The sequence below is a fragment of the Candida orthopsilosis genome (genome assembly GCF_000315875.1).
Source record: "Candida orthopsilosis Co 90-125, chromosome 8 draft sequence".
In the NCBI taxonomy this organism is placed as follows: domain Eukaryota; kingdom Fungi; phylum Ascomycota; class Pichiomycetes; order Serinales; family Debaryomycetaceae; genus Lodderomyces; species Lodderomyces orthopsilosis.
Genome location: NC_018302.1, coordinates 331,955 through 347,108, shown reverse-complemented (window position 1 = coordinate 347,108; position 15,154 = coordinate 331,955). Strand labels below are relative to the sequence as shown.

The 15,154-nt window shown below is 36.2% G+C and overlaps 8 protein-coding genes across 8 annotated transcripts; 2 read left to right on the top strand and 6 right to left on the bottom strand. All coding sequences in view use genetic code 12, as the record gives it.

The window, feature by feature from the left end:
• Positions 1 to 63: 63 nt before the first annotated feature.
• Positions 64 to 1,653, bottom strand: CORT_0H01670 (Msk1 mitochondrial lysine-tRNA synthetase; the record flags this gene model as incomplete). Its single annotated transcript, XM_003871356.1, has 1 exon — positions 64 to 1,653. The coding sequence occupies one exon, from the start codon at positions 1,651 to 1,653 to the stop codon at positions 64 to 66; it is 1,590 nt and encodes a 529-aa protein (XP_003871405.1).
• A 284-nt stretch (positions 1,654 to 1,937) lies between these two features.
• Positions 1,938 to 4,382, top strand: CORT_0H01660 (hypothetical protein; the record flags this gene model as incomplete). The annotated part of the gene is made up of 1 exon (XM_003871355.1): positions 1,938 to 4,382. The coding sequence occupies one exon, from the start codon at positions 1,938 to 1,940 to the stop codon at positions 4,380 to 4,382; it is 2,445 nt and encodes an 814-aa protein (XP_003871404.1).
• Positions 4,383 to 4,464: 82 nt separating this feature from the next.
• On the bottom strand, positions 4,465 to 6,136 carry CORT_0H01650 (RNA polymerase III transcription initiation factor complex (TFIIIC) subunit; the record flags this gene model as incomplete). Its single annotated transcript, XM_003871354.1, has 2 exons — positions 4,465 to 5,046; positions 5,222 to 6,136. The coding sequence occupies 2 exons, from the start codon at positions 6,134 to 6,136 to the stop codon at positions 4,465 to 4,467; spliced, it is 1,497 nt and encodes a 498-aa protein (XP_003871403.1).
• A 255-nt stretch (positions 6,137 to 6,391) lies between these two features.
• Positions 6,392 to 7,843, bottom strand: CORT_0H01640 (Lat1 dihydrolipoamide acetyltransferase component (E2) of pyruvate dehydrogenase complex; the record flags this gene model as incomplete). Its single annotated transcript, XM_003871353.1, has 1 exon — positions 6,392 to 7,843. The coding sequence occupies one exon, from the start codon at positions 7,841 to 7,843 to the stop codon at positions 6,392 to 6,394; it is 1,452 nt and encodes a 483-aa protein (XP_003871402.1).
• A 656-nt stretch (positions 7,844 to 8,499) lies between these two features.
• On the bottom strand, positions 8,500 to 9,627 carry CORT_0H01630 (Rnh35 ribonuclease H2 catalytic subunit; the record flags this gene model as incomplete). Its single annotated transcript, XM_003871352.1, has 1 exon — positions 8,500 to 9,627. One exon carries the CDS (start codon positions 9,625 to 9,627, stop codon positions 8,500 to 8,502), a length of 1,128 nt encoding a protein of 375 aa, XP_003871401.1.
• A 721-nt stretch (positions 9,628 to 10,348) lies between these two features.
• Positions 10,349 to 11,335, top strand: CORT_0H01620 (hypothetical protein; the record flags this gene model as incomplete). The annotated part of the gene is made up of 1 exon (XM_003871351.1): positions 10,349 to 11,335. One exon carries the CDS (start codon positions 10,349 to 10,351, stop codon positions 11,333 to 11,335), a length of 987 nt encoding a protein of 328 aa, XP_003871400.1.
• Positions 11,336 to 11,446: 111 nt separating this feature from the next.
• On the bottom strand, positions 11,447 to 12,331 carry CORT_0H01610 (hypothetical protein; the record flags this gene model as incomplete). The annotated part of the gene is made up of 1 exon (XM_003871350.1): positions 11,447 to 12,331. One exon carries the CDS (start codon positions 12,329 to 12,331, stop codon positions 11,447 to 11,449), a length of 885 nt encoding a protein of 294 aa, XP_003871399.1.
• Positions 12,332 to 12,582: 251 nt separating this feature from the next.
• Positions 12,583 to 14,214, bottom strand: CORT_0H01600 (hypothetical protein; the record flags this gene model as incomplete). The annotated part of the gene is made up of 1 exon (XM_003871349.1): positions 12,583 to 14,214. One exon carries the CDS (start codon positions 14,212 to 14,214, stop codon positions 12,583 to 12,585), a length of 1,632 nt encoding a protein of 543 aa, XP_003871398.1.
• Positions 14,215 to 15,154: the final 940 nt, after the last annotated feature.

The following is a 15,154-nucleotide window of genomic DNA, read 5'->3' as shown; positions in this document are numbered from 1 at the left end:
TGTTGTAAATTACAATATACTGTATTATATCGTGAAAGTTCACTTACCTATGTACAAGATTCCCTATTGTTTCAAAACATCTCTCAAATTACCAAATGGTAAAACTTGATCAATCCTTTCAACTCCACTTATAAACATCGCCAATCGATCAATTCCAATCCCCCATCCACCAGTTGGCGGTAATCCTAGTTTCATAGTTTGAACATATTGCCAATCAGGTATCAACATTTCATCATCATTAAACTCTACCTTGTTTGCTTGTTGTTGTTTAAATTTGGTAAATTGCTGCTGTGGATCATTTTCTTCTTCATATGCGTTGACAAACTCTTTGCCATTGATGAATAATTCAAACCGGGAGGAAACGGGTATATTGTTAATGTTGGTTGATTTTGCCAAGGGAGACAAGATTTCTGGTTGGTTGTAGATGAATACGGGTGTGTTTGGGTGTTTTGAAACACTTAAGGACTCTAAGAAAATCTCACTTAAATTATTGAGTAAGCTAGTTGGATTGGGATCTTGGGGAATTTGTAAATCAAGACGCCTGTAATATTTTAGAATCCCATCAAATGATAAATCCCCAAGTGGCACACCAGTAACTTTTTCCAAAGTTGGTAAAAACTCATATTTGGGAAACTCCGCCTCAGTTGAACTATTTACATCGAAAGTTTTGAAGATCCCCTTCAACAAATCTTCAGTCATCATCATCAACTCGTCTAAACTTGTATAAGCTTGATAAAATTCACAAGAAGTAAATTCAGGATTATGCGTTTGATCTATTCCTTCATTACGAAAGTTATTACCAATTTCAAATACTTTATCAAACCCACCAATCACCAACTTCTTCAACCATAACTCTGGTGCTACTCTCAATTGTACATCAGCGTCTTTAAATTTAGTCTTGAATGGAGTAGCGTTAGCGCCAGTTCCTTCATTACTCAAAATAGGAGTCTGAACCTCCAAGAAATCTCGTTGAAGTAGGAACTGTCGTATACATTGAATAATCTTGGATTTTATAATGATTGGTTGTTTCGAATCGGGATTTACCAAGTAATTGAGCACTCGATTGTTGTTAATGATTCCCTTATCAATCAATTTATTCGGCATCTTGAGTAAGCAAGGTGTCAATAGCTCAATCGATTTGTTGGCCTTTAAAGTTAATTCACCAGTTTTGGTTCTTGATGCGTAACCAATACAACTTATATAATCACCTGGTTTAAACCACCCATGTAATTGATTAAACTCATCAACATCCATCTCCATTAACTTATTCGTAGCCATGACTTGTAATCGAGTGTTATCTTGTTCTAAATCAAAAAAATACATTCCTTTACCTGCTTTTCGTATACTAAGGATTCGTCCTTCAATTATAAAATCTTTGTCTATTCGGTTATTAGCAAATGAGGTAAAGTCAGTTTGATCAAACTTTTGACGAAATATAGGTATACGTATAACTGGTCCATTGCTATTCTTTTGTCGTATTGATGAGATGCGTGGGTAGTATGTATCAATGCCTAAGTTTGAATTAGATTCTATTTCTTTAGCCCTAGTCTCATAGGTTAAATCTGATGAATCCAAGCGCAACGAAGAAGTTGTGAATAATCTCAGTTTTAAGGTGTTCGTGCATCTATTTAGCAATTGCGTATGTCGCTGCATAATACAGAAGTATCGATAGATACAACTCAAATGATTCTGTGGTTTGTATGTAGTATTTAGATCTGATATCTCTTACCGAGGTTAAAGAAAGATTGTATATTGATTGTAGCTTAATCCTCACAAGATGTTTAAATACGGAAAAATATGAAAAACTTGCATCGCAACCAAAACCAGTCGACAAACATCACCAAATACTACAACAAATTAAGGGCTAACTATTTAACGGGGATCCACATATATAAACACGATTTGCACAACTAAGATATAATTCCTCCAAAAAGAGTATGGATTTTGAAACTAGGGAGGACAAAGATGGTGTACGATTATCTTGGTCTTCGGTACCGAAATCGAAATTGCAACATCAACGAAACGTTATACCCTTGGGAGCGTTATACACACCATTAAATGATAAAAGTGAAATACCAATATTAAATCAAGCCAATATAATAAGTTGTCGGTCATGCCGGTCAATCTTGAATCCATATGTAACTGTCCAAAATGGAACTTGGTCATGTCAATTTTGTAACGTGCCAAATCAATTACCATCATTAGTTTCCGAAGACGGAACTCCACTTTTACCACCAGCATTAGACGGACAATGTACAACAGTGGAATATGAAACTGGGAGACAAAGCTCTTTACCACCGGTGTTTTTTTATGTTGTTGATACTTGTTTTGAAGGTGATGATGTTGAGGCTGAGTTTGCCAAATTGAAGGAAAGTTTGGTTTTATCATTGAGCTTGTTACCGGAAAATGCATTGGTTGGATTTGTTTCCTTTGGTAAACATGTTAAAGTACATGACCTAATCTCCAATGATGATTTAAGTTATACCTTTAATGGAAACAAGACTTACAACTTGGAACAAATTCAACAAGCATTGGGATTACTGGGAAGTGGAATCAGCAATGCAGGATTATTGCATGCTCAAGGTGGTGGCGATTTCGAACACTTGATTGGACATGCAGCTAGGCGATTCTTGCAACCATTAAGTCTCGTTGAATATGAATTGACAAACATTATCGAAAATCTTGTTCCCAATTCATTTCCCCATAGTGAATATAGTGATCGTCCAGCAAGAGCCACCGGGTCAGCAATCAACATCTCCTCGTTGTTGTTGAAAAGCATCCTAGGAGACAATCATTTAACTGGCGGTCATTTAATGGTGTTTATTGCAGGAGTATGTACTATAGGACCAGGTAAAATTGTCGATACAGCTTTGAAAACTCCAATGAGATCTCATCATGATATTTTAAAGGAGCAATCCCGTTTAATTAAAGCACCAACAACATCATCCAAAACGAAAACTGATACATCATTGTTCAAAGAAGCCAAAGCATTTTATGCCAAAGTAGCTAGAGTATTAGTTACCCTTGGCCTCAGTTGTGATCTTTTCATTGGAAGTTATGATCAAGTTGGATTATTTGAAATGGATGAAGTTTGTACCAAAACTGGTGGTGTTGTAATCATGACTGATTCAGTGAGTACAGCAATTTTCAGACAAAGTTTTGCCAGATTCTTCAAAAAGCAAGAAACAAACAATGAATGGCTCGATATGGGATTCAATTCAACTTTGGAAGTCAAAGTTTGTCAAGATTTGAAAATTGAAGGGTTAATTGGTAATGCAACTTCATTGCCTTTTAATAAAACGGTGATTGCTAATGAACGAATGATTAGTGAACGAGAAGTTGGAGAAGGTAAGACCAATAGTTGGAAATTATGTAGTGTTGATCCAAGATCAACCTATGCCATTTATTTTGAAAAATTGGATAATTTACACACCAATAATGCCGCTACATTTATCCAATTCTTGTTTCATTATCAACATCCTAGTGGTGAAATGAGACTTCGAGTAACTACAGTCCCCATTAGTATTGTTCTTGATTCAGATAATGCTCAATTGGAGGCTAGTTTCGATCAAGAAGCAGCATTAGTACTTGTTGCTCGTGAAGCTGTGAAAAAACTACAGACTGACCTCCACAAAAAATTCATAAGTGGCACGGCATTGAGTAAACAGTTGGATCAAGTTTTAATTGATTTTTGTACTCGATTTGCCGTTTATCAAATTGGCATGATGGATTCTTTCCGATTATCAACTACTTATTCCCTTTTCCCGCAGTTTATGTTTCATTTACGAAGATCACCATTCATCAATGTTTTCAACAGTTCTCCTGATGAAACGAGTTTTGTACGACATGTATTCATGCATGAAGATTTAGCCAATTCATTATTGATGATTCAACCTACGTTACTATCATATGATATAAACAGTTGGGGCTCGTCAACCACAGATGAAGATACTGGTGAAGAAATCACCAATGAACCAGAACCAGTTTTACTTGACTCAGTAAGCTTGGGCAAAACAAAAATCCTACTTCTTGATACATTTTTCCAAATTTTGATTCATCACGGTTCGCAAATTGCTCAATGGAGAAAAGCCGGGTACCATGAACAAGATGAATATGCATATTTTAAAGAATTTATCGAGGCACCCAAAAGAGAAGCAATGCTGTTATTAGTTGATCGATTCCCATTACCTCGTTTTATCGATTGTGATGAAGGTGGATCTCAAGCGAGATTCTTGATGGCGAAATTGAATCCTAGTACTAGCTATGCTACTAATGTCAACCATTTTTATGGATGGGGTGATCGATCTGATGTTTTCACTGATGATGTTAGTTTGCAACTGTTTATGGATCATGTTCAACGCGTTGTTACATCAAAAAAGTGAACAACTTAAGTCTACAGGGACACTAATTAGGATAGATATTGATAGATTATTTTTTACACAACCCGTTAAGGGTATCCTATCTTCATGAGTATTCTTTCCTCTTTGCAACCTTGATTGCATTTCTCAAAAACGGACTTGGTTTCAGCTTTACATTTCCCTCTAATTTAACAGAAGATTCTTCAGCAAAACCATCCTCAAAATCGACATAATCGACCGGTTTACCTTCATTATGGCTCTTTTTGGGAATAAACTTAACTTTATCATTACAAGTCAAATGTTCTTTAACTTGTCCTATTAATTCACCATAATCATCAAAAATCAATTCTGAACCAGTTAATTCATGCCAATTGGTTTCGAAAATTTGGCCATTTATCAATGTGGATGCATCAATGATTGAGCTGTGTTTGCTCTTGTGACTATTTCCTTCTGTCGTTGAAGTTGTTGGGGTATGAGATGGATCTCTCACAGTTGCATTGGATGTGTTGTTGGATATTTTAACTAAGGGGGACTTGTCACCTAAACTAGTCATTTGTAAACGAGCTGATGGCTTTAGGATATTGTTTTTGAACCGTGGTGTTTTCCTAGTCTTGGTTCTATCAATGGTGGAATCATCATCGTCTAGGTTTTTCGGTACATTTGGCAAATCAACTGTGATGTAAAAAGTCTACATGAAAAAGGTTAGTAATGTGGTCAATGAATAGTTGAAAAAAAGGTGGTTTTATTGCATTGTTGAAAAATCTATTAAAATGAATATCTCTAAAATTGGCTCTAAACTGAAAGTGGATTGTTCTTTACACTAAAACTCCTCATTAAAAAACACTCTTTGGATTCTTACGTACCTCAAATCCATCCTCGTTGTTAGTCTCATCAGCACCTGTAGCAATCTCAGTTACAGGAGCCTCTCCATCAGATCCAGTAACCGTCTCCTTACCAGTCGCTCCACCAGACTCACTTCCCTTTTGCTCTGCTTCTTTTTTCCTCCTAGCAATATCTTCAGCTGATCCAGCTTCAACACCCGTAGTGAAATCCCAATTCATTTCTTCGCCTTTGGTCAAAAACTCACAGTTACCATTCATGATTATCTTCCAATCGAAATCATTAGATGCACTAATACGGACATATTTCGAAAGTGAACAAGCACCAGCTCGTAACATCGTCTTTTCGCCATCGATTGTGCTAGTAACAGAACCCAATTTTAACAATACACTACCCAATGCAATCTTTGTTGCGGCATGAGTCACAATCAAGATGTTTTCTACGTCAGGATACTCTTTTTCGAAAGTAGGGATAAAGTGATGCCAGAATTGGGTGGCTCTAGTATAAATTTCTTCACCAGTTTCTCCTTCGAGGTTAGGAATGACGCCCAATCTGTCTCTTGGCCAAACATCTTCCTTATCCAACACTTGGGGGAAAAACTTTGTCAAATCAGTATAATCAGCCGGTTCAGGAACAATTTTCCTACCCTTTTTAAACCATTCTCCAACTCCTCTATCCAAATGGATTTTCAAATCTAATAGTTGTGCAATAGGCTCAGCAGTTTGAACACATCTATAAAATGGTGAAGTTAGAATGAATTGGGGTTGATCTTTAGTGGGTAATGATGTTAAATAAGCTGCCAATTGTTTGGCTTGATCAACACCATGGGGGGCCAATGGTGGATCACTAGGTACACCTGTTGGGTTTGGTGGATGTGGTGGTGGCAACCAGTTCATACGGTATCCATGTCTAGCAATATATATCTCCTTGATTGTCATTGTCTGTGGGTGATTATGAGATGGGAAGAGGTTTAGTCAGATATAAGGGACCAAATCTAATCCATAAAAAGTGTAAATAAAAATTAAATTTTCTTTGAGCGCATAATTACTCAACAAAATACATCAACAATCTACCAACAACGGTTCAAGAGATGGAACCATAAGAAGTGTTGTTATACATGACCAACTTGTTATTAATTGTCAGCTGCAAAAGTTTTTATAAATATACACAAAGTATTTAAACTGCACAGTTCCCTAAACCAACATTTCCAATGGGTTTTCAACAATTCTCTTTAATTCTTTAATCCATTCACCTCCAAGAGCACCATCAACAACTCTATGATCAAAAGTACCAGTAATAGTCAAGACATCATCAAAGACGAAACCTTGTTCATTAACATCACTAGGTACTGCTTTCTTTTCAGTTGTTCCAATAGCAACAATTGCTGATTGTGGTGGGTTGATAATCGAAGTAAAGGCAGTAACAGCATGATTCATACCCAAGTTGGAAATACAAATGGTACCACCTTGATATTCTTCTGGGTTCAATTTACCAATCTTGGCTCTTTTACCCAAATCTTTAACTTCGTTAGAAATGGCTGATAATCTCTTGTTGTGGGCATCTTTAATAATTGGAGTAATTAAACCAGTTGGAGTAGCAACAGCAACTGAAACATCAACATTCTTGTATTGTCTGATAATACCTTGGTCACCCAACCAAGCAGCATTTACTTGTGGTACTCTAACTGAAGCGACAGCAATAGCTTTAATTAAAAGATCATTTACTGATAATTTATATCTATCTTCAGCTGATGCATTTAATGATGCACGTAATTTCAATAATTTTGAAACTGAAATTTGTGATTGGATGATGTAAGTTGGTGATTGTTGAGTTGATTGTAATAATCTGGTGGCAATTGTCTTTCTCATGTTGGTTAATGGGATATCTTCATAAGTGGCACCTGATGGAGCAACAGTGGTGGTTGCAGCAGCACCTGGGGCGGCAGCAGCTTGTGCTGGTTCAAGACCTTCAAGATCTTTGGCAACAATTCTACCATGTGGACCAGTACCTTTAACCAGTTTCAATGAGATACCCTTTTCCAAAGCAATGGTCTTGGCCAATGGCGATGCAAAGATTCTTCCTGATGGTTTAGCAGAAGAAGTGGAGGATTTTGAACCAGATGATGATTTAGATTCGGTCTTTTTTGGTTCTTCTTTAGATTCCTCTTCCTTTGGCTTTGATGATTCTTCTTCCTTTTCTGGTGCTGGTTGTTTTGGTGTTTCACCAGCATCAGCAGCAGTGAAGTTGTCAAAAGCACCAACCTCACTAGCATCTTCAACATAAACAGCAATTGGCTCCCCAACTGGAACATCTTTAGAACCAGCATCTTTTAAAATCTTGGCTAAATAACCTTCTTCTTGAAATTCAAAATCCATTGACGCTTTATCAGTTTCAATTTCAGCAATTGGTTCACCAGGGGCCAATTCATCACCAACTTTCTTACTCCATTCTAAAATACCACCTGAAGTCATAGTTGGAGATAAGGCAGGCATATGGATGACCGTATGTGGTGGGAATTTACCTGATGAATAAAGTCTAGCCAAGGTTAAAAAAGATGTAGTTTTGATTGACACTGGAGCAGATACAGTAGCAGCAGTACGTAAGGCCATTGCTGACCTAGATACAGCAAATAAAGCAGCAGACATTGTAATATGAATAGGTATATACGGATGTGATGAAGTGAGGTGGTGAAAAACTTTTGATTCAATTGAGAGAAGATTAAACAGTTGTGTTTGAGTATTTAAATTTTTTTTGGCTTTCCAATTTTGTCCTTCGTTTTGTTCCTATTGCTGTTGGTTGACCTACCCTATTATCAAAAATATTTTGAGTAGTTTAAGGAAAGAAGAGATTGTAAGTATTGGGTAGTCTAAGAACACACAACTGTCTATAACAGAGAAGAAGCTCTTGCTTACATAACTGCAGTAAAGTTGGTCAATACATATTTGTTGGTATTAATCCAGTCCATCGCTCTGTAAAGTCGGTATTAAACTCCGAATGGATGTCAGAAATTATTTTTTGTTGGTTGCGCATCAATGTTTTCCGTTTGGCACAGAATAAAACTCTCGGAAGTATATGTCCGTTGAAATTGAAATGTCATAGAATAAACATTGTCACAACAAGGTGAATTACGACACTCATTAAACTATCCTACTCTATAAAGTCCTACACCTTTGATAAGTATCTACCATCATCTAAAAGCTAGATTGGTCCATGTTGGAATCAGTCTAAAATATTCTTCTTCTGCATTAATGCTCCTCGATTGCTCTCATCAACCCAATAATTTATTCTGTTTCCATACTCTCTAAAGCAAATTAACATCATCACTATTGAACTGACTCTTATTAATTCTTCCGCCACTACTCTTATTCACATCAATAAACATCTCCGAAACATCTTTATATCCTTTCTCCTTAACACAGTCATCCTGATATATTACGTCAACAGCTCCATGTCTAATCAATGCATCTTTGGCTGTTTGCCATGAAAATCGTATAAATCCAAAACACCACCCAAATACAGGATCAACATTATGATTTAACCAATAACTAGTATTTGGGTCACTGGGATATCCTGAACCTAACTTATGATCTTGCAATAGTGGTAAATGAGTATTATAATGACGGATGTTCAAATCTCTCGTCACTTTGGCCACGACCGATGCTGTTGATACTATGGGATATATACTATCTGCTTTCTTAGCTACTGTGATATCGATTGTAGGGAAATGTTTCTTTAGTTTAGCTTGATATGAAATTGGTGGTCCTACTGTATCAACATAAATTTCAGTTACATTGACACCTTGTTCAATAACCAGTTTAATTAAATTGATAGTAGCATCATGTGCTTGTTCATTTAAGTTATATGCTCCAATTCCATGAACTGAACGTAACATCCCCAGTGATATATCCTTAGCTGTCATTGTTGTAGTAGCCCATCCAATATGTTTATTTAATTCATGTTGTTCAACATCTTCAATCATTTGAAATAATTGTTGTCGTTTATCATCAGTCAATTGTTTTGAGTCAGCAAATCCATACGTCTTTTGCAATTTACCCAGGAACTCTTTAAGGGAATATGCTAAACCATATACCATGGGACCTAGTACTGGTCCTCTACCTGCTTCATCAATACCAATAACAACTGGTTTTGTTGGTGATTGGGATATTTCATGAGGAATTTGTGATATATAGGTTGATGTTTTGAACTCTTCAAAATTGGATATACTGGTGATAGACGGTGGTGTCCAGTTGGATGTATTTAATTTTACTTTTTTGGTGGTTGGAGTGATATCCTCATCCACTTTGGTTGATGTTTGTTCATTCTGTTGTTGATCTAGTATCTGTTCTTGTTCAACTTCAGAAATATCTCTCTTCAAATTTGCAGCTACTGTTCCAGTAGCTAATGTGGGTTCTACAGCTGCAAGTGACATTGGGAGTGGGGTTGGAGGAGTGATGCTTCTATAACTTTGTTTATAGCTTGATCAGTAGAAGACGGTCTTGTTTTTGAAAAATAAACAATAATGAAAGTAACGCGTCTAACAGACTTAGGTTTTGTCACGTGACGCATTCAAAACTATCACCAACAGAACTACGCATTCTACTTTACTGCTTACAAAGAAGTAATACTGTTCATATGTTGATGTTGGATTAAGTGTTATTTTTCAAAAAAGACTTCAAGTTTTATGATGGAGTAGAATCTCCGATTTCCAAAAGGCCCTCATACACATTTTATGTTTATACTTTTTTGTGGAGAAATGATAGAAGTTGATTTGTTTCATCTTTCGATTCACACATCCACTTTTACACCTTTGCTGGGAAACATAATTCAAAGTAAACCAAAAAGGGAGAATAGTAAATAACTCTTTATCATAATTAGAGCACTCACCTTCTTTTTAATGCCATTCTTTTGATAGGGTTTCCAGATTCAAAGGTCATAAAGTTGATTTAGTTTGACTTCTCCTAAAAAATAATTCGCGCGGAACTAACCATCGTTTAGAAGACCCGCTTCTAGAATATATTTCAGCCTTGTCATCATCTACACCACAAGAAAAGGACATTTCCAAATACCTACTTGAACTAGGTACCACAGTGTACTACACATACATCCACCGACCAACCAACTTATAATAGCCTCTGCATCAATCACAAAAAATGGTGTTCAAATTCACAATCGACACTGTGCTTGATCAATATATACCCCGCAACCAAACCCCCAAACTACCTCGCTTTCTCGCCCATTTCTTGGGCCATCACAAACATCCACACCAAGCAGCTCCCGATTACTTCATATGGCTCGAAATTTTCATTGCTACATTTTCCGGGTTATCCCTTATAATGGGTATATTTATGCATCACAATGTCTTTACTGATCATCATCATGCACCAATAATTTTGGCATCATATGGAGCTACTGCTATATTATGTTTTAATGCATCTCAAGTTCCCTTGGCTCAGCCACGTAATATCTTCTTTGGACATTTTATAAGTTCAGTAATTGGAATGAGTATACAAAAATTGTTTAGTTTGAGTCATGGCGGTAGACTGAATTATTGGGCAAGTGGCGCATTGAGTGTTGCTATAAGTTCAGTAGTTATGGCAATTACCAATACGATTCATCCGCCCGCCGGGGCTAGTGCGTTATTGCCTAGCATTGATGAACAAGTTAGGCAAATGAGTTGGTGGTTTTTGCCGGTACAGTTAATTAGTTCAGTTTTGATTATTGCTGTTGCCTTGATTACGGGGAATATCGTTCGGACATACCCCGTGTATTGGTGGAGTCCAGGTGCTGGGAAAATTGTACAACAAAAGCAACAACTGACGGAATCGCCTAAAAACGAGAAGGGACATCAATCTCCATTAGTTAAAGATGATAAAGAAAGTGTCGTTAAAGATACACATAGCTTAAGCAAAGTTCAACTGAGATTCACGTTAACTGGCGCAGGAATAGATGAAGTTGCCGATGCCAAAAATATAACCATTACTTCTTCATCCATAGCGGTGCCAGAAAATCTTGATTTAGGTGAAATTGAAGTCGATTTACTTAAATCATTGCAACAGAAATTAATGGATCTTGAAGCTCAATCAAGTTCAACTTCAACCACAACCAATATTCATTCAAAACCAGACAATATCGTATGAAAGGAGCTTTTAACACCTGATTACAGTTGCATCTTTTTAATATATTAGATATACATATACACATGCACGTTATGCATATGTACTCACCCTTTACGCAATTTATAGCTCTACCTAAAAATTTGATTCTTGTTCAATTTCCTCCACAGGCACAACTCCACCCTTAAATTGATCATCTTCTAATTTATCAAATATAGTGTTAGCAACTTGAGTAGTACTAACAACAGGCCTAACCACATTACTCAAGAATTGATGCCCCAATATAGCATTTTTCAAATCAACACCCAACTTCAAACCTTTCACCAACACATCTCTATTTGTGACACCACCATCATTTTCTGAGCTACTTCCTGCTTCATACATGATTCCTGGTCTCATTAATATACTTCGTAAATGAGGTTTATTACTTATTTCAAATTCAGCTTCTCTTTTGGTGATTATATATCGTTGTGGAACTATGGGTGGGTTTTGATCAGCTGAGATGTATACATAGTTACCCACCACCTTATTCAAATCATTACTCTCACTATTACTGTTTTCCTTTTTCACTGCATTTAATCTAGCATTGATGTACTCATCAGCAATCAAAACTGCTGAATCGCGTTGAATCGCTTCATAAGTCAGATTCACCTTATCCCTCTGCATTGGATTGGATCCCATTGCACGATTAGCTAATCGTTGTACATCTTGTAATATGCCGAAATTGGAATTCATCAGTTTTTTATACGAGGCATCTTCAAATAAGATTCCAATTGAATGGATAATGGTATCGAATTGACTCAATTGGGTGGCGGAGATTGATTGGTGGGGGTGGAAGATATCACATTTTTGCCATGACACTTGACTAACCCAAGATGGTTGTTGTTGGGTAGTGGTGAGTTTTGGTGGTTGGCCTGATCGAGAGTATGATATTATATTGTATCCACGATTGATTCCAACTTCACAGATTTTGCGACCTAGGAATCCATTACCACCAAATACTGCAATTGATTTCGACATTAGTGAAAATGTGTATGATGAGAATTTTAGATGGCCAAGGCTGTTCTGAGTAGAAAGAAAAAGGGTGATTTTGTTGAAATAATCGTGGCAACTCAAGATGGGTTGGTCAGTCGGTTGCGAGAAACGCTACCAGAGTCATTTTTTGCTACAACAGAGTTCAGAGAATATTCTACAAAGTCAATTATAGCTTTTTCAAATTAACATATCTTGCCTTCTATTAATATTATTAGACTATCTATTCATAAATTGTTTTAATGATCAAATCTTTTTCTAAACAAAATTGATTCTTCATCTTCAACATCTTCCAATGAAGGTGAGTGAAGTTTTCTTAAGGGCTTATCTGTAGATCCGTTAATCACCTTCAGCACAGGTGTAGTTGGTTTCTCTCTGTTTGTTTTAGGTTCCAATTTCACTTGCTCCTTTTTCACCGGCTCTGATTTCTTTGAGGGAGACGCTTTAGGCTCGGTACCATTTTCCTTCTTTGTTTGCTGTGTGGAGTTAGTTCCATTTCCAGCAGATTGAGGTGGCAAATGCGAAGTCAAGACGGGGCCTAAATTGAATCCAAAGAATTGATTAAGTAAATCTTGTTGATGTTTCAAGTAATGTTCGTATTCATTAGAATTTTGTTGATATTTGTTTTCTTCCTTAACAATCTCCAGTTTTAATTCGTTTTCCTTTGATTTCACAGTTGTGTCATTTTGATGTTGATTTTCTAATTCTTCTTGCTGTTTAGCCAATTTTTCCAATTCCAATTGAGCTTGTAAAATCTTTTGACGTTCTTGTTCTTGTTTTAATGCAAATTCTCTTCTAGCTTTTTCGAGTTCGGCTTTTCTTTTAGCTTCAATTTCCGCCGCCTTTTGTCTTGCTTCTGCTTCCTCCTCAGCCTTTCTTTTTGCTTCCTCTTCGGCTTGTCTCTTTACTTCCTCTTCGGCTTGTCTCTTTGCTTCCTCTTCTTGCGCCTTCTTTTCCTCTTCTTCTGCCTTTTTCTTCTTCTTTTCAATCACAGCATTAATGGCATCCTGTGCCAATTGTCTTTGCTTTTCAAAAGCCTCTTGCTCTTCTTGTTGCTTCTTTGAATCATCATCCTTCTTGGCTCCATCAGCAGATTTACTAACTTTGCTTTTCTTGCTCTCTTTCTTGTTTTTCTTCTTCTTCTCGATTAAAGCGTCGATTGCTTCTTGAACCAATCTTTCATGTTCATCAAGTGAAGAATCGTCAGGATCACCCAATTCATAATCATCATACTCGTCATCTTCATTGTCACCATCATGGTTTAATTCCTCCTCTTCATCCTCAAATTCAGGTGATTCATGTTCCAAATACAATTGACGTTGAGGATCATCTAAAGATCCCAATAAACAATTAATAACATCATTTAAATTGGAGTGAATGTAGTGCAATTTTTTGGGGATATTTAAACTCAAAATATTATCCTGTTTGTACCATCTCCAATTAATATTATCAATATCAATATAATTCAAATTGAAATTGAAATCAATTTTGAAATCATCTTGACGAGAAAATATAATAACTTTGATTAAAGGAGGTTGTAATTTGATTACTTTGACTTCGTAGTTATTGAAATTACCAAAAGGCTTGTAGATCTGAATTTGATATTCATCTTCAGTTTCTAATTTCTGAACAACCCTAGGTCTTGAGTTTCTATGTTGAACTTGTACTTGTCTCTGTTGTCTACGACGTGGAGGTTGTTGTTGAGTTGGAGTGTAGTAGGGAGGATATCCTTGTAATGAGCGTGATTGCTGAGGCTGCTGAGGTTGTTGTTGTTGTTGTGGTGATCTAAATTGTTGTTGATGTAATAAAGATAATAATGAATCTAAATCAACTGGATTGGCATATGGTTGAGCAGTATAGTAATAAGACATGTTTAGATAAGCAGCAAGATATTTTGAGTTTCTGGTCAATAGACTATGTTTATTATTGTAGAAGTGAAAAAAAAAATACAGAAAGTCGAAGTAAAGAAGTAATTTGATTCCTGTTTATATATAGCTTGTTTTGCTCTATAGTTGGAATGCTATCGAAGGTTGCAGAAACAAACAGCATATATTTTTCGCAGTCATGTGTCTTAATAGGTTGCGCCGGAATTAGGTTGCGAACACAAAGAAAAGCCACAGTATTACTTCCAGATTATTCTAGAAACGAAAAGTAAATTAGTGCGCAGTGTCGTGAATTGTAAATAATTCACGACACATGGTACTTTTTTCTCTTTTTATTATTTTTCACGACAATGGTGGAAAGCTACCAATTGGGCTTTACTAATAAAGTAAACTCAAGTTATCAATGTATTAAACCACTATCAACTATTTTTGGGGAGACAGCAGTACAGTCTATTCATATGGATTACAGTTCTCTCTACTTTTAAGGGGTTCAATAGCTTGTATAATTAATAAACTTTTTTAAACAATAGTTTTTAACTAAACTCTTGCTAGTTATTCGTTTAATCGTTGCGCTTGAAAATATGAATGAATTTTGGTACATAAGGTCAGCTCATTATTGTACAAGTATGAATGAGTTTGCATTGATGAAACACCGATATTTTTGCAGCTAAATATGCGCCAATTCTAAAACAAAATCAAAATTTAGAAGTGGAAATAGTAAAATGAACTCACTTTTGGAATGTGAGCCTTTTCTTCAGATAGCTTACAGAACTTGCGAAAACTTTTAGTTTACATCTACTTTCTCTTTTTTCAGCATTAGACGATATACGCTGGTTTCAGAGTCAACCAATAGATACAGTATTTTTTTATTTTTTAATTTTTATTCAAACCAACGCGACATAATTATTCAACATTCTTCAACACAAAA